This window comes from Oenanthe melanoleuca, chromosome Z, assembly GCF_029582105.1.
Source record: "Oenanthe melanoleuca isolate GR-GAL-2019-014 chromosome Z, OMel1.0, whole genome shotgun sequence".
Taxonomy (NCBI): domain Eukaryota; kingdom Metazoa; phylum Chordata; class Aves; order Passeriformes; family Muscicapidae; genus Oenanthe; species Oenanthe melanoleuca.
The window spans coordinates 40,016,293-40,039,930 of record NC_079362.1 but is presented as its reverse complement, the minus strand read 5'-3'; the positions used below and the strand labels follow the sequence as shown (position 1 = coordinate 40,039,930).

General features: G+C 39.5%; 1 protein-coding gene across 3 annotated transcripts in view; it reads left to right on the top strand.

Annotated features, from left to right (window-relative positions):
• Positions 1–23,638, top strand: part of NTRK2 (neurotrophic receptor tyrosine kinase 2) — a 201,170-nt gene that overhangs the window by 104,714 nt on the left and 72,818 nt on the right. For all 3 annotated transcript variants that reach the window (XM_056513945.1, XM_056513951.1, XM_056513946.1), the window contains one exon: positions 12,589–12,777. In XM_056513945.1, coding sequence (XP_056369920.1) covers positions 12,589–12,777 — 189 coding nt within the window. The remainder of the gene's footprint in view (positions 1–12,588; positions 12,778–23,638) is intronic.

Sequence of the window (23,638 nt, the reverse complement as noted above, 5' to 3'; positions counted from 1 at the left end):
ATAGATCTCTGGTGACTCCAGAGAATGAAATAGCAATTATGCTTCTGCATTGAAGTCCAATAATTGGTTACCTAGTACTGCTGTGGTTGAATTGACTGTGGGCATTTTTCACACACATCTGCCTTTTGCAGCTTGGTCCTTTGAGACCTTTTTGTGTGTGACCATTGCAGATGCCAATTTTTAATCTAGTCCAGTGCAATAGAGGATTGTGGCTGTGCATGGTTTGTACTTTTGGTTTTAGTTTCCCTGTTGATCTCTAAAGGTGAGGATGATTTTTGCAGATCAGTTCAGAGATATCTTAGCTAGGAAAGTTTAAAAGGTCATCTACTTCTATTGGTGCCAATATTCGACATGTGTTCATTAGATTTTTTGTGGAATTACAAAACCATTTTCTTCTGCTTTATAGTATTTGCTTTTAATGGTGGTCAGGATAAGGCTATGCTTTAGCAGTTCCTTTTTGAGAGTATTTGATTTTCATGCAAATCTGCTCCAATAAATCTGTTGCTAAGGAACAGCCATGACTGAATTCTTGATAAAAGAGAAAACTAGACTGAAAATAAATGAATGTCATCCTAAAATACTTGAATTTAACAAGTACTAGTGCTGTTTAATTTTAACATAAAATGACAACATCAGAGGAAGCCAGGTTGTTGGAAAAAATGAAGATAGATGGCCTCAAGAGAGACTCAGCTAAGTGTGATAGGTGAAACTCTTTATAAAGAGAGGAGCAAGTAAATAAGTGGAGGAGACCATCAGAAAAATGCTAAGGGATATATATAAAATATGCAGAACAAATAGAAGAAGCAGAATTAATTTCTAAAAATATTATGTGCATCATCCTGGATGAAGAGAAACTCTGCATTGTTCAGAGCCCTGAAGAATGGATGTAGAGATTCCTCCAGTATTTTAGCAAAACCCTGTTGTAGTGTCCTGAACAAATTCAAATTAATGCATGCATTTCCAAATCTGCTGTAGCAAAACTGCCAGAGTTTGTAGTGTGGCCACTTTTGGGATGGCTGATCTAGCTAATATGTTGCAAAGAGATTTGAATATGCGGCATTTTCCTGCTTCCCATAGCAGCAATTTCAAGGAAAGCTGGCAGGAGAGAGGTGACAGGAGGAATCTCCAGCAGATGAGGCATCATGTGGCAAGGAGGAGGAGGTGTCTGTAAATGGCAGTAGAGGTTTATCATATAGAGGCAAGACAGTCAATTTGTGCAGCTAATCCTATAGCTTGTGAGCGGTGCTGCTGGAACAGAAATTTGACATGTTTCCTTTCTATATATGAGTGTAATTTGCTCCACTGTAGTAATTTTTAGATCTGCATTTGTAGAGGATTTTGAGTATGTAAAACTTCACTGCCTTAGGAACTGCGCTTTGGGAAGGAAGGGTGTTGTTGGAAGGTGATTCTGCATCTTTGACCTGAAGATGTTTTGGCAGGAATGTTCCTCCAAACAGCCTGTTATGCTTCCTACCTTCTCTAAAGGTGAACTGTTTCTTAAACAGTATGCAAAAGATCTAATCAAGCATAATCCAGAAATCCGTAGCAATGGAAAATGACAGCTTTTCTTTTCTTTATGATTTCTTAGAGGGGCACAGAAGAATTGCTGGAGTGGGTTAGAGTGGGTCTGCTAGTAAGACTGTTCCAAACACTTCACCTGGATATCACGAGTATTTTTCGTGACTCATGATTTCTGAGCACCAAAAAAACTTCACAGAAGAACCTTGCCAGTTTCTTGATGGCCATCAAGGTTTTCTGAGCATGGCCTGTGATCTGTTTAAAAGCCTGGGAAATGTATGTTGCTGAGTGCTTTGAGGGCAGATTCTGTAGAGAAATGGCTGCTGCTGCACAGACACAAAAGGAATCTGTTTCACTGTTGCTAAGTAATCTAATATAAATGGGAATAAAATGTCAGGTGTTAATGTTCAGGAAGGGAAGTCAGCTCTGTCTTGGTTTGTGTTCACTGAGAGCTAATTTTGGACAGCTTGTCCCCTGTGCCAAAGTCCTCTGTCCTTCCAGCAGCCCTCTTCCTGGGCTACTACCAGGAGTAACGCCAGCTGCTACCTTTGCAATACATGCAAAACTGAGCCATCAGTGCCCATAGCCTGCCGTCCTTAGGTGCAAGCAAACTTCTTGACAAGGAGTATACGGGAGAGTGTTAGTTCACCACCTTCCCATGCCCTTCTCTTCACATGTAGGTAGGCCTTTGTATTTCATTTTTAAAATCTATTTTCCAGGATGAGAAGTGTTTGGAGATGAAGAGTAGGCAGACCACACCAGTGCAAGTTCAAAACAGCTCTATCTGGGCTGTAAGATCATCTCAGTGAGAGCTTAGTGAACAGCAAACCAGATTTCTGCAGATGTTGTTTACAATTTGAGCATGATGTTTGGGTTGATTTAGTTTTGCTTCTTTGTAGCTTGTCAGGTTCAAGGTTAGCTAATCGGGCTGCAAATCAAAAATTACTTGGAAGCTGTTATGCTGGAATGCTTGTTGAGAACAAATTCAGAGGTATATAATGCTGTAGTGTTGATTTCATAATCCATGCAAATGTTGAGGGCCTGTAATAGCCTTGCACTGACAGAAAGTAAGAAATTATACAAGCTATGCCATGTAAATAACAGTTCCACTGATGAAAGATTTTCAAAAGGAATAAAGGGAAATATCCCGCCAACATAAATTGTATGCAAATAATGCTATTAAACAACGAGCATTCCAGTAGAATGACCCACTGTGTAACAGAGCACTGGTGTTCTTCCCACTCAACAAAACCTGTGTTTATTTGTCAGGCTGGAAAGGTGACCTGTTAATGTGCAGAAATATATGTATTTCATTGAGCTATGATGCATATTTATTGAGCTCTGGGCTTCTTTCAGTTCTGAATAGACATAAATCAACATTTGAAAAACTAAGGTGTTTCCTATAAGAACACTCATGTTCGACCTTTTCATCATTGTGGAAGGTTAGGGATGAAGGAGCACCTGGGATATTCTTCCCTATCCTAAATCTGTATCAGATATACCTGTATTTTTTCCAAGAGACATTTTTCCTCAGGTGGTTTCAGAAACTCCAGAAGTGGAGATTTCTGAGTCTTCTATGAGCAATTGCAATGCTCATGGAAGCAAGACCTATTCCAAAGTTCTAAGGATCTATTCCAAGGGAACTTTCCAATGTTTTTATCTTAATCCTTCTTAATGCACTTCTGTCACAGAATCTTTTGTTTCTGTTTGGCAAAGGCATGCAGCAAAAATTGTAACCATGCATTCAAAGATTATCCTTGTGTACCATCTCAGACCCTGGTTAAGGATAAGAAATCCCAATTCTTCAGTTTTTCATCAGGTCTCTGAATATTTCTAGATTGTTCCATATTGTATTTTCATTTGATATGCTTGAATGGAAGAGGCCTGTAGATAATATGTCTCTGCTTCAAGGAAATAATCATTGAGGATTAAAAAAATTAGGTAGTGTCATTAGTAATGCTTTTATTTTTCCTTAAAAAACCCTAGCACAATCAAAAACAATTTCAAAGACAGGGAGGTTTTCTTCCATATATCTTCCTTACCATCTAACAATGTTGAACTAAACAGAATTAGAAAAAGTCAAGTTAGCTACTCCAAATAGCTTTGGTGTTCTTTCAGGTAAAGAGTGACAGCCAAAGCAGTATGGAGAAAATTGTATTGTGTCTGTAAAGAACAAAGGAGCTAATTCCCAGTTTTAGGAGTGGGAATGCTAGCACTTAGATTATTTATGAGAAGTCTGTAAGGAAGGAAGCAGTTTTTAATTAAATAGTTCTTAAATGAAATGAAAGGCAACAAATTATAATTTCAGGTGCTTTTTTCTTTTTTTCTTTTTTTTTTTTTTTTGCTTGACTCCTGGAAGTACATTCCAGTTGATCTTTTTTATTATTGTGGTGATTTTTCACTGTATTTTTGACGGATTTTATCCATGTTTCCAAGACATCCAAACCTACAGGTGACTATAATTAATAGTTCTGATGATCTATATTAAAAAAACTGATAAATCCTTTTTTCTTGCATTCTTTCACATTTTCTGCTGCCTTGTTTCTGTAATTCTCTGCCTCATGTATTAATATTGATTAATATGCCACGTCCCAGCTAGACTTTTTCTTAGGTCTGTGTTTCATTTGACTGCTAACAATGAGAGGCTATAAATTCCTCATTCTTCATAACAGAGCACATCATCTGAGCTGCAGATACTGCAAATGTGTCCACAAAGCAGTGGATAGCTATACATCCTACACAGCTGTATATACTCATCCTATATCTGAGGATGGCTATGAGTCCCAAAGGGCTCCATGGTTTGACAGCTGGGACTCCCAGTTCCTACCAGGTTTTGCTCATGACTTTGACCCATGATCCCATCTTCAGTGCTGGATAATTCAGTGCCAAAGTGCTCTTCCTGTTGCCTCCAAATCAAAAATGATAGTAGCACATAGCTCATCGCAGATGAACTAAGTGGATTTATTGGTTATGGTGCATAAGAATGTGACAATGCATGCCACATTGCATTGTTAGATCTGTTTCACAAATGCTTTCCATTCTGGCTGAATAGAAAATAAATTAGGAACCTTTGTGATGCAGGTTGAGATTTTGCTGATGGGGAGAACTGGCCCTGGAGTGAAGCCGTAGCAGGGGGGTTAGGCACCTTTCATCCTGTCCAGACAATACTAGCAAATTCAGTATGTATTATACACCTCATTCTTTTTCCAGTGGGCTTTGCAGTGCTCCAAAGGAGGTTTCTTGGGTGAATTGTCCTGCCAGTCTGCCCCAGACCGAGAAGCCAGTGTCTTTATCCCTGCACCCTGTAGGCTGCATGATTTTCAGGAGTCACTTGCATTATGAAATGATGCCCTAGGCTGTCCTAAGGAGTCCTGCCTTGCAGAAACATTTGGTCTAGTCTTGTGTGTGAGGAGATGCAGGAATACATGCATACAGGGGAGTATAGAGGAGGTTGGGAGGAGAAAGGCAGCTGAAAGGAGCTGACTGGGATTCTTTCACAGTCACACACCGGAATAAAACCCAAGCAAACAAATATGCAGCTGTGGCTCTTAGGATTCAAAGCCAGAACAAAAATCCCTGATGAAATATTGAGTGGCTAAAATCTGTGCCTAGTCATGTCAATGGAAATTACCCAGATCGTGTGTTTGTTCCTCTGTAGAGGAGCTAGGCATTTGAAATAAGTTTTTCTGAAACATGAACATGTGATATAGGGAAAAGACATCTTGATACCTAGCAACACTGAAAATTTGGTACTGTAAAGCTAAATAACTTACCTGTTATTTCATTAGACTCAAAGGTATGCATTACTTCAATTATTCCATGTGGGAATGAAGATAATCCAACAATGCAGAAAATTTGCTCTGTATGGAAGTGCTGAATACAGTGACAAGCAAAGAATTTTGGCTTCTTGAGAAGCTGCAACAAATGAGAAAAACTAAACATTGATTTTTCACATGAAAACAAACAAAATACCTTTTATCCTTGATCACCCAAACAAAACAATTCACCATTGAATTGGTCTCATCACGATTTTCAAACTGATTTCTCCACTTTGTTATTATTTGTAAATTAACAGATTCCTAGGGATTGTTTCTTGAGTTTAAATCCTGGTTTTCCACTTTGCTTTGAGAGATTTTCAAGAAGTCTACTTACTTTTGTTATTCAGAGAATGTTAGTAGTGCATACTGGTGGGAACAGAGGTATTTGTCTGCTGAATGTGAGGATGTTCTCCAGCTCTCTGTTTGGGTTGTCCTGACTTCCTGGGAGCATCATCTTGGATGGAATCTGAACTTCTTGGGCTGTGTCAAAAGGTTTTTCTCATCTCATATGTCAAGAAGCAACAGAGTACAAGCTTAAACAAGCACTGGTGGGTGTAAATCATTTAAACAGATTGATGATACCTGTCAGAAGATGTGAAATTGTTTATCCTCTAAACACTAAAGCCTGGCAAGTCTGTTTTCTGAGTCACAGACTTAATGTGTAACAGTGTAGTTTTTGGCTCAGTGTACTGTTCCAGGATAGAAGGACATGCACTCTTTGATCTGTGAAGAGCGGTATGCTTTAGCATATGGACCCAGGTATAATGGTTTTTAGGGTGATTTTGGGTTTTTTTTTTGCCACAAACAAAGAAGGATTAACCCCCTAATACTCACTTAGCAACTGCATGTGACAGTGACTGTAGAGATGACTACACAAAGTCAATGGCTGTTGTCTGGGTAGCTGGCAGGGATGGGGATGTAAGACAGGAAAGGTCAGCTGGAAGGCGGGTGGAGGCAAGGTGTGCTATTGCTCCTCACAGCTGAACTGCTGACAAAACGTGGGAGTGGCTTGTTTTGAGCTTTCCCTCATTACAAGCATTGGCAACTGCAAAGCAAAACCACAGTTTTAGTAAGTCCACTCTAGATTTGCAGAACAATCTGACTTTGAACAGTTTCACCAAGCAAAGCAAGACTAAACTTGCTTCTCTTTGGAAGTGTATTCAGTCTTCTTTTGGTTGGTTGGTTGGTTGGTTTGGCTTTGGGTTTTTTTCTTGAGTCCTGTTTACACCTTTTAATTCAATTCTCTATATTCAACTTACTGCATTTTAAGAGACCAAGAGTAGAAAATATTTTTTCTATAACTTTATTTCTTTCTATTGTGCTGGCTTGCTTGTCCAGTTAAACAGAATTGCACGAACATGATTTGGTACCACAGTTTCTGAACTTGGGAATATTTGAAGTAAAACTTAATACCTTAGTCAGAAAAAAAGTGCACCAAGCTGTGATTGATTACTTGTCTTCCAGACAGAGTAAAAGATAAGATCACAATTTTTAGAGTAAAGCTGAAAACGTGTCTCTCCTGGAGACAAAGTTGGCTCTTGTTTTGATAAGAAGAAAAATTGAATCTCTGCTCTTGCTGAAGCATAATACTTTCATTTCAATCATGCAGAACATGTAGAATCTACAGCAAACATGAGAATCACACAGGACAAGAAATCTTGTGTAATTGCTCTTCAGAACAATGTATTTAAGTAGTGAAAAAATACACCCCTCCCAAAAGGAAAAAGGGAGAAGATTTGGTAGGGCCTTGGAATGTAGCAGAGGTGCTGACTGATGTGATGTACATTCACTGTTGGGCTTTTAACTTAATAGTGTGCTGTTACCATGTCTTGGCACAGACTGGTCCCTGTTCCCAGGGAAACTAAGAGCCAATGCTGGTGCAGGCCCATTGAGAAACCATCCTACAAATCAACATAATTTTTCATGGAAGGAATGATATTTATTAAGGCATCACAGCAAAAAATCATCTCTATAAATGCTGCTTTTTTGCATGAGCTGCTTCCTAACAGTTGAGTAAGTAAATACATCCTCAGAAAGACACAACTCCAACCACAAAGCTAAAATCAGGGCGGGGTTTTGGTATTTTATTACCCCTGTTGTCTTCCAGTGTGCCTGAGCCATTAGTAGTGACTTCAGGGATGATTGGAGTGATGTGTGTTGCACAGAAATGTGTTGTGCAAATGTAGCTCCAACAAATAGCAGTGTAGGCAGGTCTAGAATGAATGTTAAAACTGCAATTACTCTGGTGGTGATCATAGAATACAGTCACAGAATGGCTAGGGTTGGAAGGGACCTTAAAGGTCACCCAGTTCCAACCCCCCCTGACCATGGACAGGGACACCTTTCACAAGACCAGGTTGCTCAGAACTCCATCCAGCCTGGCCTTGAACACTTCCAGTGATGGGGCATCCACAGCTTCTCTGGGCAGCCTCTTCCTGTGCCTCATCACCCCCACAGCAAAGAATTTCTTCCTAATATCCAGTTTAATCCTACTTTCAGTTTGAAGCCATTGCCCCTTGTCCTGTCACTCCATGCTCTTGTAAATAGTTTCACTCCATCTTTCCTATAGGCTCCCTTCAGGTACTGGAAGGATGCAATGTCACCCTGAAGCCTTTTCTTTTGCAGGCTGCACGATCCCAATTTTCCTGTCATGAAAAGCTGTATGTAATAAACATGAATCTCCTTCACCTGTTCAAAAATAGCAGCACACCTTGAAAACAATAGAATTAAATTTTACTTCTTAACCTGAGGAAACTCAATATTTTTGGCACCACCAAGGTAAAGTACAATGCAGACATACACTGTTCAAGAGATAGCAGAGTTCTCCTTGGGATGTGCAGTAAGTGAAGTTTCTGCCTGTCCCCATATTATGTGTTGAGGATAATTCCCCACCCAGGTGTTGGAGTCACTTTGTTTTACTATAGCTCATCAGTTTCAAATAGAATTGGTTTTCTTACATGTCACAACTTTTTTAGGGAGCTGCTTTTGTACACAAAAGGGAATTTTCTTGAGCTAGGTGATGTGGAATGGACAAGTCTCTAGCTTAATATCAAATAGAAGTGAAATTAATCTTCATGGTTAATAGCCCACACCTTCCCCAAAGCAGGCTACAGATTCTTGTCTGGCTCCAACTTGTCTTAAGAAAAACTGTCTAAAAATGAAAGCAAGGGAAGATTCTGGGCAGCACACTGGAAGGTGGAGAAGGTCTCTGGAGTCTTCTTAAAAGCTTAAGCCAACTGTGAATCTTGGCAATAGTTAATGACTACTGATAACCCATGATTTTCACTCCATGCTATTACATTTTGTCTAAAATTTTCAGGTTTTGGGTGTAAAACATAGAGAAGATTTTATAGAAACCAGAGGCAGTAGTAGGTGACTGAGTGTAATTACCATACTTGTTCTACCTTTGACAAGTAATTCAGTGACTGCATTTCATGTGGATGAAACCACACTCCAAGGTGCTTCAAGAAATTACCCTTCATTTTGAGCTCCGAGCCCATTGAGAAAAGGGCAGCTCTCATTTCTTGTCATCACAGGTGATAGTCTCATCTTGCATCCTGGAAATGGTTTTACATTACTTGAGTACCATAGCCAGCTGCAGGGCTGGCTGATCTGTAGCTGTAATGTGCCTTAGGGCACTCAAGCAATTAAATGTAACTTTCTGATGAGTAGATAGTCTAGCAAATAAACAAGTGTGGAAATGGTCTATGTAAAAGTTTGCTCACATTGATAAAAAGGTCAGGAAAGGGGAAGTTTGAAAGGAGGTAAGCTCAGCTGCCTCTGATACATCAAAAAATCCCTCTGATGGGTTCTAATTGTCTTAATCAGAGAAGAAATAGACAGGAAATAGGATTTTTGAATGCAAACAACAATTCATTCACAAAAACCATTGCAGGTGATGTTTAGTTGCTAGTAAGAGCCATCACAGAGTGATAGAGCTACAAGGTTCCTAGAGTTGAATTTCACTTAAACTGTTTTGTACTGCCAGGAATTGACCTGAAAGTCACCTTATTTTCCAGGATTTCCTCACCTACACCAGAGCTGCATATACCTTCACCCTGCTTCATACTACACTGAAGACTAGCTTTTACCAGCTAACCTAATTGAGTAGATTTACAGAACTGTTGTCTGCTTTTCCCCTGCAGCACTTTGCAGTTTATACTGGTTGAAAACAGTACACGAAATTGCATCTTGAAGTACTGCAGAAATTATTCAATGAATAGACTGAGTTCCTAGTCATTATCTCACTTTAATGTCTAGAAATGTGTAATGGTTACCTTGCCATCACTGCATGTATGGGGAAGCAAACAATGACTAAAGAGCCTCCTCCTGTGCAGCAGAGAACATCAGGACTGAAAAGGACTTAAAGATGTGCATCTAATAAGTTTCAGAGCCAGGAGAATTTCCCTATTTGCTGTGAGAGAAGGGATTTGATCTTCATACTAAAGTACATTATTGTAAAAGTATTTTGTTTTCACAAGAAAGTATTAATCGGCCTGCTTTTTTTGAGCAATAAGTCGAAATTCACAAAGTTTACAGATGTAAGGATGGTATCTACCAAAAACTGAATGCAGTTTTAAATGTGTTGAACTCTTAGTGTTTGTGCAAACAACTATCACGCATCTGAAAAACATATTGTGACTTAACATAAATAATGGCTGTGCCATCTGAGTCACCCATTCCCACAATTTGTTGGGCTCTGCCCACACTAAAAAAAATCTTCACTAAAAATTCTTTATCCTGGCATATTTTCCAGTGGAGTCAATCATGTGGGGATCTGGGTGTTCAGTAATGACAAAACCAGCCTTGGTATGAGTGCTTCCCTTGATAAATTGCAGAGATCTAGGGCTTTACTTGCATTTGTCAACAGTAACTTTCCCCTGAAGTGCCAGGTATTTGAAAAATTACTTCTAGTGTTTCAGGCTAGGGGGTAAGTACTTTTTCAAACAATGAGAACACTTCTCTCATGCACCATTAAACCGACTGGGGAGAAAGAAAAGCAGGACGGGAGTGTGAGTATGCTTGTGTCTCAAAATATAGGGCTGAATAGCCACATGCCAGAATATTTAAGTTTTATTGCTGTGAGCCATGCTGAGTAATGATGAAATAATTTTGTTAACAATACAGTGAGCCACAGAACAGGTGGAGTTTTTTTAAAGCTGCCCTTTCTTTGCTGTGCTTGGGGCTGGTTCTTCAGCTGTGTGTCTGCTGCAGTGGATACTGCCAGTGTTCTCTCATTCCTCAGTAATGTGCGTGCAGAACCTGCTGATGGTCCCCATTCTCACTCTCTCCTCTGCAATCCCAAGCTCTCCTGCAGACAGATGCTGTCTATGTGGTGGGTTACTCAGCTCCATCTTTCCTCTGCAGTGTTCCTTCTGTCCAGTCAAAAACTCAGTCTGGGAGCCCAACATGTTGCAATTGGATGACTTGGAGTAAACACAGTTTTTATGCCCTCAAAGTCTTCTCTTCTGCCCCCTTCTTTGGGGGGACATTTGCTCAAGCTGTTGCTGCTGCCCTAAGTTGGCTAAATGCAGTTGGCTAAAGATGCAATTTCAGAATAGGCACATCCAGAGGGTGTTTTTTTCCCATCTGTTTCTAACATCATCTTTTGATTGTTACAATTAAAAGATGTGAATGTCATGCCTAAAACCCTAGTTAATGTGGATGGAGAATGAAGTATGTGTGATCTCTGCTGTCTCTTCAGTTAGGAGATTAGGCAAAATGTCTTTGCTGCTAAATGGTGCTTCTGGTTTTCTATGAATACTGAATGTAAACTGGAAGAAGTAATGTGGAATTTAAGTGGCAGGATTAGATGTCAAGAGTTCAAATGTCATCTGTGCTGATTTGCTGTTAGTTCAAAGGCTCCTCCATCTGCAGAAGTGGGACACTGTGCTAAGCAAGATATTTTTTAAAAATCCATTTACAGAGTTTTATCTCTGTGGCGCTTTCATTAAAAATACAAAGCATGGAGTTAAAACAACACAAAAACTGTAACTGAATTACTGTTCACAATAGACCTATTTCTGGAAGGTGACTAGATTCAGATATGGACTGGGGGGCCAGTAGGATGTGTCCCTGGACAGGATGATCCTCTCTGCAGTGACCCCAAGTTTTACTTCTCTTCTCTTCTCTTCTCTTCTCTTCTCTTCTCTTCTCTTCTCTTCTCTTCTCTTCTCTTCTCTTCTCTTCTCTTCTCTTCTCTTCTCTTCTCTTCTCTTCTCTTCTCTTCTCTTCTCTTCTCTTCTCTTCTCTTCTCTTCTCTTCTCTTCTCTTCTCTTCTCTTCTCTTCTCTTCTCTTCTCTTCTCTTCTCTTCTCTCCTCTCCTCTCCTCTCCTCTCCTCTCCTCTCCTCTCCTCTCCTCTCCTCTCCTCTCCTCTCCTCTCCTCTCCTCTCCTCTCCTCTCCTCTCCTCTCCTCTCCTCTCCTCTCCTCTCCTCTCCTCTCCTCTCCTCTCCTCTCCTCTCCTCTCCTCTCCTCTCCTCTCCTCTCCTCTCCTCTCCTCTCCTCTCCTCTCCTCTCCTCTCCTCTCCTCTCCTCTCCTCTCCTCTCCTCTCCTCTCCTCTCCTCTCCTCTCCTCTCCTCTCCTCTCCTCTCCTCTCCTCTCCTCTCCTCTCCTCTCCTCTCCTCTCCTCTCCTCTCCTCTCCTCTCCTCTCCTCTCCTCTCCTCTCCTCTCCTCTCCTCTCCTCTCCTCTCCTCTCCTCTCCTCTCCTCTCCTCTGTAACCATGAAAATTGTCCCCTGGATTTTTGCCCTGAATCATGTTTCTTTCAGAAATTACCAGCTTCTCACATCAGGATGAGCCCATTTTCTCTATGTGTTTTGTCTCCTTATAATGCCAGGGAGGGCAGGTATTCCATGGATTTGTGCTGTTACTGCTGTGTGCCTCAAGTAGGACATAAGTTAAAAAAGTTAATGTGTGTATTCCATAGCTTATTTCTGAAAATGACAAAATTACTTCAAGTTTTGAGGTCTTGCACAGTGACAGACTGTGCTGGGCCCTTACTTTACTCTAGGTGATGTATCAGTACAAAAACTTGTTTCAATTCTAGTTCCTAATGGAAAAAAAACCCACTGTCCTCCATCTGCATCCAGAGATACAAAATTTTTGAGGTAAGGTCAATAAGGCACACAAAGAGAGCTGTTTACTATAGGAATGGACATCTGGCAAAAATTAAAAAAAACTATTTAATTTCTCCTCTAAGGAAAGAGTACCATACATTGGGTTACAAGAAAATCTTTGTTTCTAACTCTAGGTCCTTCTTCAGTCATCAGCAATGACGATGATTCTGCCAGTCCCCTCCACCACATCTCAAATGGCAGCAACACTCCATCTTCTTCTGAGGGGGGCCCTGATGCAGTCATCATTGGGATGACAAAGATTCCTGTCATTGAAAATCCACAGTATTTTGGAATTACCAACAGTCAGCTCAAGCCAGATACCTGTAAGTACAAACAACTGTATGTGTTTCAATCATTCATTTTACCTGTGCAAGTGTTGTGGCTCCTTAACAGAACTAGCATAACAAAATACTCTTAATTCCTGGGATGGATGATGGGGTTAAAAAGTGTGTTATTTACTAAAGGTACATGGGATGAACTGCTTTACCTCTGTCTAAGCCAAATTCAGCCCTTGTAACAAGACAATGAATTGAGCAGTGTTATGCTCAAAGCCTAATCGATATTTCATCAAAGTCACTGGTAGCCTTTCCATTGATTTCAGTGGTCTTTGGCCAGTCCTGTGCACTGAATGTATTCTTGGGAGAAAACCAATCTTGGATCAGAAGCAAAAATCAGTATTGTTACATATGCACTACTTTTAAATTGATCTTATCAACATCACCAGATCATGTCATCAGATCATATTAACAAAACCTAACCTTCAAATCTGAGTATTTGTAAAGTTATAAAAGAGATAAGGGTTTAAACTTCAATTCATGTAATTTCCTTGTACATTTCAAACCAGAAATTGTTTTGAATGTTTAAAAGTAGAGCAGAAGAGGAGAAGGTCGCATGATGGACAATACATGTCACATACAAATTCTTTCATGTTCTGTTAGTAGCAAGTGAAAAGTGAAAAAATATGAAGAGCTAAACATATTGAATTATGAAGAGTTTAAAAAGAGTATCACTTACTTCAGATGCTAATTTTCAAATATAGTAATAATTTCAGAATTGAACATGTGAAATGCTGGGGTTTGAACCAGTGATTAGCATTAATGTACATAATTGAAAAAATACCTGAAAGATATTGTGATAAATAGTAACTGCACCGCTTACTATTTCTCATCAGGACACTAAGTTCTCTAAGTGTTTCAGAGAAGGTTGTTCTGAAGTGTCTGACTGGAAGTCTCAGTTGTTTCTCTGGGAAGTCACTCTAGAGATTTCCAGTATAATTAGCGAGCACTGGGCTTGCAACTAAGGGACACTGCATCCTGTCTGTATCCTACCCTGAAAGATATAATTTCTAGCACAAACTGTAGTATAGGGGCTTACTGTCAAGGTTGGAAGCCTTTGCCTCCAACTTTACAAGCCTTGAATGCTGTAACAGAAATCATTTTTGATCTGTGCATGATGGCATGCATGCATGACATGAATGCAAGACTTCTAACACTGCAAACAAAGACTGATGCTGAGCTACCCACTTATCTTGTAAATATTAATCCTTATTTAGATCCAGATCGTTGCTCTAAGCACAGTCCAGAAGGGTGGTCTTGTAACAAAAGGTCTTTTTCTGCCTTTTTATTGTGCAACCCTGATGTTCACTACTACTATAGTTTTTTTGTGTGGTGTTATTTTGTGGCTAGAAATGCTGTATTACCTCTTCTACCAGCAGATAATACAATCTGAATATTCCAACCCAGCATATGCAGTGGGATCACAAGGAAATCACTGAATTGGTGATATTTCATCAGCATGAGAAAAATATTGTGCAAAGGTATTCTAATTAGAACATTAATTCTTGTGAAAAATAGAAGCTGCTAAAGAATTACAAATGGGAAACATCCCCAGTAGTGCTCCCTATTGTTATATAAAAGTCTCTGCTTTTAAATATGAGGCTACTGTACCTCTGCTTTCAGCTGCACTAGACAACTTTTTAATTCTTTAAATAAACATCAGTAACTGCAGAGTTTTTAACTTGAAACAACATACATGCTGTTCTGGGGAAAAACAAAAACTGCACTAAAATACAGAATTCTCTCACATTTAGTACTCTGCACATTAAGTACAGACATATTAAATCACGGCTGACTTGTGTTAAGTAGGTCCTGATCCTAAAAATACATAAGTCTGTATTTGGTTTTGAGTGCTGCAATGAAGCCCACATGGTGTCAGGGAAATTAATCACAGTACATGAAGTTCAGTTGGTGTATAAATGTTTGCAGGATACGCCTCAGGACTTTGCTGTGGTGCTCTGGGGAGGTTTGAGGGGCTGCTGCTCTGCATTCTGCCACATTGCCACAGTGGCCCCTGTCTTTGGGTTTTGAAGTGGGGGGTGGTGGTGGTAGTTGTGGTGGTGGTTCTGCTTTAGCAGAGAGAATCAGGTAAATTATGGCAGTGTACAAACCAAGGCAGATTTCTGCTACTACACTGAGCATTTACGCAATAAAAAAATGTAAAAAGTGCAATTGAAATTGTCTTGGACAAAAATGGGCTTCCCAGGTATAATTTCACAAATGCTCTCTTTCCTTCTTTGTTCATTTATTATTACAAAGCTGTGCTTGTCATTTCTTAACCTGACAACCTCCTCCTGATGTGTATATCTGGTATTTATAAACCTCTAACCTAAGTAGCTTTTGTACTTTGTTCCTGTATACAATAATGCTAGCTCCAGATGTCATCTGGTTTCTGATCTCCAGCGAGATAGTTAACAATTATGTTTATTTCCTATATTTATTTCCTATTGTTCACCAGCATTAAACCCAACAATCACTGACAGTCATGCTGGCAAAAGTACTTCTGTATTTAGCATATGTTGGTCTATGGAAGGAGGTGAGACATCAAGCGAGGTGAAACTGTACATAGACTGTATTGCAGTTTTCACAGAAATGAGAATACTTTTGCTGTTAGTAGCAAGCAGAGTTTCTTTTTTATTACCTAATTAGGCTGTATTTTGACTTATCTACAGAAAATCATTTCTGAATACAGTGAATCAAGCTTCATTGCAAAGAGTTAGAAGTGTTTGTTTTTAAAAGAAAATTAAAAAGTTGATTACAATCAGTGTCATTTGAAATTCCGTCCCTGTATCGTGTAATTTGGTCCTTTCACTAAATATATAATAACTAAATTCAAAGAGTGATGACTTCTAAAGAGTCTGTCTCAGGCTAAAAGTTACAGCACTTTCCTCCTCTTAAGATACAGCCTTCAGGGTGGGAAAAGCAAACTGGTGAAGACCAAAGGCGCATCAGGTTCAGTGGTCAGGTTCCAGTCATCACTCAAGGGCTGAATGTCTGCCATTCCAGCACAACACCAGTCTGCACCTCTAATTGATGTAACAGTAGATTACATCTTCCATTTGGGATTGGCTGATATTTACTGCTCAACTACCAGTATTTCTCATCAGCTCATTCAGCATTTGTCTGTCTGACATGCTATCCCAGAGCTCCTGGCTTTTCCTTTCCACGCCGTGTTCTGTTGGTTGCTGCTGGCTGGTGAGCTCATCTGCCATTCCAACATTTTGAACATTTTCACCTTGAAATGATACGGCACAGACATGTTTCAGACACATATCAGACTTCTTTGTTCCTTTTTGTACGAAAGCAGAAGGTATTTCTCCTACATCAGCTCTTGTCAGATAGTGAAAATTCTGATTTCAGATGGGTAAGAGAGAGCCAGAAGCCTGGACATGTGGCAGTGCTCTTTGCAGTTAAGGCATTATAAATCAGGTGCTTTGTTAGTGTCCACCTGCAAACCTCTTGCCTGGTAATTACCAACCAGATTCATTTGTTGCTGTAGAAAACTGAGGCATAACTTCGTACAGAAATAACATCACCAAGTCCATAAACCTTGCAAATCATGCAAGTTTTTGTCCCTGAAATCAGCTGCACAATGTAATATCTTGGGGACATAGATCCTGACCTTTACAAGATGGTAAGTTTCACTAACTTATGAGCTGTCACAGACCCTAAGATATTTGTGATTTTCATTGATATTACAGTATTTCAAAAATTAGTCCTCTACACTTCTGCTGGAAAATGTAGTTGTTGAAGTTCTCAGCCAAGCCTACCAGACCTGTTGAAAGAGGAAGGAAGAAACAAATCCATTTTCTGAAGGAACTATGGACATTCTTCATCACTTAACTTGCAGCCCATTACTTGGAATGTAACTATGAGTACTGGATTTCCATGATTAATGGTGGAAATGCAGTCCATAAATAACATGGCTGTGTTTGTAGAAATGTGAAAAGCCAAACCTGAGGAGAGGTCACAAAATGTCCATGGAAACGCCCAGGGCAGAGCTTGGATAAGACATTTCTTGCAGATGGTTTTGGGATTTTGAGAATCAAACTGTTCTCTGAGCCTTACCCCAGAAACTCCCACCCCTGCCCCACGAAGTCTCTGTGGTTGTTTGGGTGCTGCTGAAAGGAAGGTTAGAGCTCTGCCCTTTAATGGAGAGGTTCACAAGCTCAGGGTTTCAGGACCCCAATAGTGGAGAAATTGCTACACTGACATCAGGTTGCACTTCCCAGCTAATCTGTACTCGCAACTCACTCAATTTTGTCAATTTCATGGATTTCAGCGTTGGAAAAGAGCATACTGTACTGGGCAGGCTTATTGATTAGTCAGTGGATGGTTTAGTGGCAAGATGTTTTCAGTGACTGGCCTTATAAATAACCATTGCATTTCAAATGATGTGGTGTGTATTGTCACTTTCATATGGAAAATTTGGGTATGCTCTTGAGCTAGTCTTAATATTTCATCTATATTTCTGCATTTCAGATTCTGTTCTTTCAAGTATAAGAGCCTGAATACGCAGTTTAGATAATATTATTTTGCTTCCAGTTGGCTTCCATTAGGAAAAGTCTGAAGCTGATTAGAAGTTGGCAGAAATAATTTTTCCAAATTAATTTTTATTTATTTTGCTGTTCTGAAAAAATGAATTTAGCCCATAGCTCCAGTTCCAGAGTAAATTGCTAATTGTATGTGCAGTGCTTATTTTAAAGGCAGAAGTTTTGAGAGCACCCCTCTTTTATCCCCTTCTGAACATTGAACTTTTCAATCTGTGGTTAGGGATTTTCATTTGCATTTTAGGGATTGTTACATCATTTACTTAAAGGTGACCTCAATCTTTTTCTGACTCCTTGTTCTTTAACTACATATTTCTTTATAGCATAGCCAGACTTTGTGTGCTCCCATTAGTCAGGAAAGCTGCAGCAGTGCTCTGCTTCAGTCCACCATCTTCTTTAATGACTTTTGAGGGAGAAAAGAAATAGGACAGTTATTCTTATCATTTTGTCATGACTCCCATGGTACCAGACTTTTGTCTTTAAAGCCATAGGTCTTGGATTCCGGTGATGGTGTCAGATTTCATTTTAGGTTAAAAAAAACAACGAAGAAAAGGTTCAGAATATGAGGCAGACCCCAGAAGCCTGAAGAAACATAAAAAAATTTGGATTTTTTTGTTCTTCTGTTTATTATATTTTTTTTTTTGTTTTGTTCATTACATTATTTTAAAATTCAGTTTTGATTATTTGGGAGCATTTGAACAGGGCAGAAGCACATGAGTGTGCAGAGCTGGCCCTTCTCTGTCTGTCAGGGTGGGGAGACAGCCCTGTCACAGCCATCACAGGGAACAGAGGGGAGCAGCCAGACAGCAGAGCACCCTGAGCTCCTCTACCAGGCTGTTTGCAGAAGGTTGCAGCTAGTTGTAGATCAGCACCTTGTTGTTTTTCACAGCACTGACCACTCACACCTTATGAGATAGTCTGGCTTCTCTTAATTTTGGAGCATGTTGACAACCTTCTTCCCATCCCTTGGATCAATATCAGTGAGTCATTCAATATGAAACAAGAAGCACTTGTCTGTATTTCCAGGGTAGGTGCAACAACAGGGGAACTGTGATCACCTGGTCTGGATTTCTCAGGCATCCCTGTCCCAGGAGTCCCAGAGCAGAGCCTGGCCCCAGCACGTGTTTCTTTGCTGGTTGTCCAAGCTCTCGCTTCCAGGCAGGGACATGACACACTGGTGAAACAAAAGCTGCTGGCAAAAGTAAAACTCACCAGGAGAGTCTCTGTGCTGCAGGGATCTGACAGGTCTCTGACCCAGAGCAGCATATTTGTCTGTTTCTGGGCGCTGCTCATCCCGCCCGGGTAGTGTCCTTTGGAAAGAAAGCAGCCATGCACAAGTGCAGACTGTCTGCAGTGGGCAGCCTCCATTTGACTTTATTCCAGACTGTGTCTGTCACCCTACACTTTACTACACTCCTGAGGAATAGGGGTAATTTTTGCCTAACATTATAAGGTAAAAAATTAATCGAGTTGGTCCCTGTGGGCAGAAGAAGGATTGCCCAAGATAAACACTCTGAGAGCATTTCCATCTCTTTTGAAAGGCTTTTATATTTGAGTGACTACAAAAAAAAAGGGCTGCTTGCTGTAGTGTTTTCTTAGCCAGCTAAACCCTGAGGCTGGGGATTTTCCATCAACTCCCAAAGCTTGCAGAGCTGAGAATTTATAAGCAGCTCATTTTCCTATAAAAGACACTATGACCTCAGCAGCCAAAATGCAGAGGAGCAAAACTGATGAATCTTAGTGAAATCCAAACTGGGAAGAAAAACCACTCTGTCCAAGTTGAATTTGTCATTCCTGGTATTAATTGTTAATTGTGATTGTGAGGTTTAACAAGGTGCTCACTGTGGACTCTTCAGATGCTGAAAACGAAAACTTTTTATGCTGAAAGCCAAACATGGATGAAGTAGAGATTACCAGGAGGGATATAAAAATTATATTTACTTCTTGTTCTGATCCTATTGTTTGTTTTACTCTGGATATGTCTTATTGACTGAACAAGGATATAAACATATATGAAGTTGTATTTTATTATTTTGATTAAATACTTTTGTAGTTTGACTGCATATTTTAATCCCAGATTGCAGTCATCATTTTAAATGTGTGCCTTTGCAACTGTTCATCAAGTCACAGGTAGGTCAGAAATGGCTGCTGTATGTATCAGTGGTGTATTTCCATTTGTTGCATTTGACCTTTTTTTACTGGGCAAGAGATTTTTCTCCCATAGCATTCTAAGTCTCAATTTTTCCCCCCAAGAATATGGTCACTTATTTCCTTAATAAAAGGTAATAAGAAATAAATGCATTTTAGGGGAAATTAGATACTTTTACTTCTGCTGCTCATTCTGAGGCTTAATAAACCTCTATTTTTTGTTTTCCAATCAGATGGAAGAAATTCTCCCAAAAGCAGAAGGCTTCAACTTGAAAAGTGTGGGATTTTATCTCATTAAAATTTCAGAATTTGAAAGAAAAGCTTATAATTTTCTTCATTTAGTGTTGAGGAAAACCCACAGAATCACTTTTTCCCCAGGATATAACTTTTGTTGCAGTCTTGATCTGCCCTTGAAGTCCATTTACACCATTAATCAAAAAGGAAGATATCATGCTCTCTGCAAAATATTTGCATTTCATCACACAGAATGTTGTTCTGCGACCCACATTATCCAGTAAAATATTTTCACTGAAGTCCAAATGCTGGAAATACAACTGCAAGAAAGAGCAGCTTGGACTCTGATCCCTGTTTTGTGGATAGCACAAGTGTTTTACCACCTGGAATTAACAGCACATGAAATTTTACCACTTCAGGGTAAATAGCAGATGTTATAAGGACATCTGAGCAAAGAAGATCCAAAGTATGCACTTCAAGTACATAGCATGAGTAAAGATAGTATGAAACTCCCAAGGAAGTGTCCAGTGTCAAAATTCAGGTGAAGCCTTAGTCAAAGGCTTCACATTTGTCAGGTAAGCTTCAGGTGTGAACATTGTTCTTCCTCAGCAGAGCAGTGAAGTACACTGTCTACATCAAGCCCAGCTATGGGCTTCAGTCAAAGAGCAGACTTTATGAAAGATAAGTGAAATTAAACACATGTTCAAACATTCTCTGCAATTAGGTTATTAGTCAAGGTGAAAAAACCCAATGTGGCTCTTTTTCTGTAGTGTAGTCTCCATGGCATTGCCACATTCAGTTTGTCATTGGATAATACATCTATATCAGAAATACATGTAGTGTTTTTTCATCAGAATGCCTATCTAAATCTGTAACACATAAATGACAAATACTAATTTATATTCTAATGATTAAGCTATGCTTTTCAGACTCTGCAGACTAGATTCTGTAGATGTTGATTTTATATACAGAAACCTGCATGGAAAGTACTTTAGCTGAATGAGAAAAAAAAAGGTAATCTGTTCTGAAAACATCCCTATCATGCAAACATCCCTATGCATGGGAGTAGGATTTGGTCTTGGATTTATTTCTATCTGTTACTGGAAGTTCTGACTAAATGAAAAATAAACATCCCAGGAAAATAAGAATAAAATGAGAAATTTTAAATCTGAGAATTACTAAAGTACAAGAAAGTTAAAAATAAACTTTGTAGCCAAAATTATTTCATAAACCCTGCTTCTAATTTTCTTGAATTCCACACCAAGCAAATTGCGTCATTATTCAGAAAAATATTTGTGTAAAAATGCAGTTAGCCTTGGGCACAAACTCAACTCCAGATGAATTCTGGGAGAAAATTATCAGGAATACAGATGCCCACAGTAAGCACTGGTTAAGAGAGAGTACTATTTATTGCAGTTACAGTGTGATGAGCCATGTTGTTTTTCAGCTGTGTGTAACATCTTCACTGCTCTCGCCAGCAGCTGCCTCTGAGCAATTAAGGCTGTCGGTGCTCTGAGACTGACATTTGGGAGAAGTTCAGCAGTTTGTGTCCTGCTGGACCATGTGTTTGGCTTTGCAAGTCTGCAGACCTGCCCCAGGCAGGGAGGCTCTGGGTGGCCTGCTGTGCCTGGAGCTGTGACAGCTCTGAATGCATGCACGACCCTCGTGTTTCTGTGTGTGATTGACTCGCACAGCAGCTCGCACCCTGCAGGAGTTCACCTGGCAGTGCTGCCCCTCCCTTCCCTGCATCATTTGTACTCTGGATACTAAATTCTACCAGGGAGCTGCTTTCCTCTCTGCATCCCACTGGAGAAGAATATGAGGGCTGGGATGCAGAAAGCCTGAGGTTTCAGCTCTTGGGTGGTCAAACCTTTTTGTTCTGCAGCCTGTGCAGCTTTATTATCATCTGTTGCGAGGAACCTTTCCCAGCAAAAATTCCATTGAGGTTCATAAGGTTTAAGCATGTTAGTTTTGATATTTTGACAGGTTTTTGCTGGGGAGCTCCTCAGTGTCTCAGACTTACCTGCATCTGTTTTAGAAGCTTAGGGTAGACCAGCAACAAGTTGAACCTTACAGACATTTAAAATTTTATCAGAAATAAAAGTTACACAGTTGGTAATATTATTAAATACTTTATAATATACTTGAAATATTTTTTGTCAGCATTAGCTGGTTAATTAAACTTCTAAATAGGCTCATGTTCTACAAGATCAGTTGGGGAAAAATATAAGATTATTTTTTTCTCAGTGGAATATGTTTCACTAATGTGCCCATTTTAATTTAGATATATATTCTATATACTAAAATACCTGAGTTCAGCATTGTTGAGTCAGATAAAACTAGGATTATGTAAGTAGACAATTATAGGAACATATTTCCATCATTAATCAATAGCTGAAATGTATTATATGATCATTTTTTATAGAGCTCTCCCTTTCTGACTTGCCCTTTAGCTAATTTTCTTTTGATTTGTTGGACAGAGGGACAACACCTTTCATTACCCTCTGCTTAAGGATGCTGAAGGGACCTCTGCCTAGAGGAACAATGTCTGAGGGACACAAGGAGAGACAGGCAGTGCTTGAGCTCCATAGTACTTGGCAGTGAGGGTTATAGTGCCTTTCTCAGCATGTGATGGAGCAGAACATTCCACAGAGGATGGGCTGCTGATCTTCAAGGGTCAGAATGTGGTCTGAATTATGAGGAATACAGATCTGGGATGAGGTGAGCACTGGATTGGTCTTATCTCCAGTCCATCCATGCCCATAATAGTTGAAAACTATTATTTGCAGATTGAGAGGGGCTTACTGTGATAAACAAAACACAAAACTCCTGAAGGGGAAAATATATGTCAAATAAGCTAAGTCAAAATGCTGCAACGAGGTCTGAAATTCTTTAAAGTTCTCCAGATGAAACATTGTTCCATAACTATGGCTAGCAACTTGCCTGTTAGCTTTGGGGGCCAGTTAAACAATTAAATGGAAAATATATTGCAAGGAGGCATTGTTTGCATTTATATAAAATATGTTTCTCTATATTGCAACATATCTCTGTATATCTAATATGATATATAATAATAATCTAATACTAATACTCTATCTGGGGATTTAAACTAAACTGCTTCAAAGAGTTAAGTCTGGTCCATAGAATTCAAAGGCTTAGTCATCTTAGTACTTTGGGAAATTCCAGTAAATTACTGCTTCACCTGCAGCTAACTATATGCCTTTGAAAATGCTGTGTCGGAAACTGCTGAAAGTCTGTACTCTCACAGGCTGCAGAAAAAGGCTGCAAAGGGCTGCATTGAGCAGCTCTGAATTGCATTGGATGGTTGAAATCAGAGTTAAGGCAACTGGAAGCAAAGTTGTTTTCAGAGATCCCTTCCTTCTTTCTTTCTCCCACCTTGGTTTGTTTCCTACAGAACTGGAAAGAAGGAATGGAAAATAGGGTGGCTGTCTCTATCACATTGTTATTTATTCCCAAGATTGGATTGAAATGAAATCCAACTTCAAACATCTCTAATTTAAATAATTTTGAAGGAAAGACAGATTTGACAGAATTTTTAACTGCCATTATGAATACTTCCTTGAGACACAGTTTAATTAGAAACTTTCTGAAATGAAGCCATACCCACACAGCAACTCTTATGTCTGAGTGTTGCTGAGGATTTCTTTAGATGGTTTGGTTTTGGTTTCTTTTAGGCTTTCTTTCAAAGATATACTTTTTTTTATTATTATTTATGGAAGGCCTGTGGATGTCTTAACAAAAAAAAAACAAAAACCAAGAAATAGCTGAAAATAATACCCTTCAAGTGGAACATGTCTCAAACAAAGTAGGAACAGAAAAAGGGAGAAACAAATGGAAAAGAAGCAAGAACCTCATCTTCAGCTTTTGGCGAAGGAAACACAATAAATACATGTCTG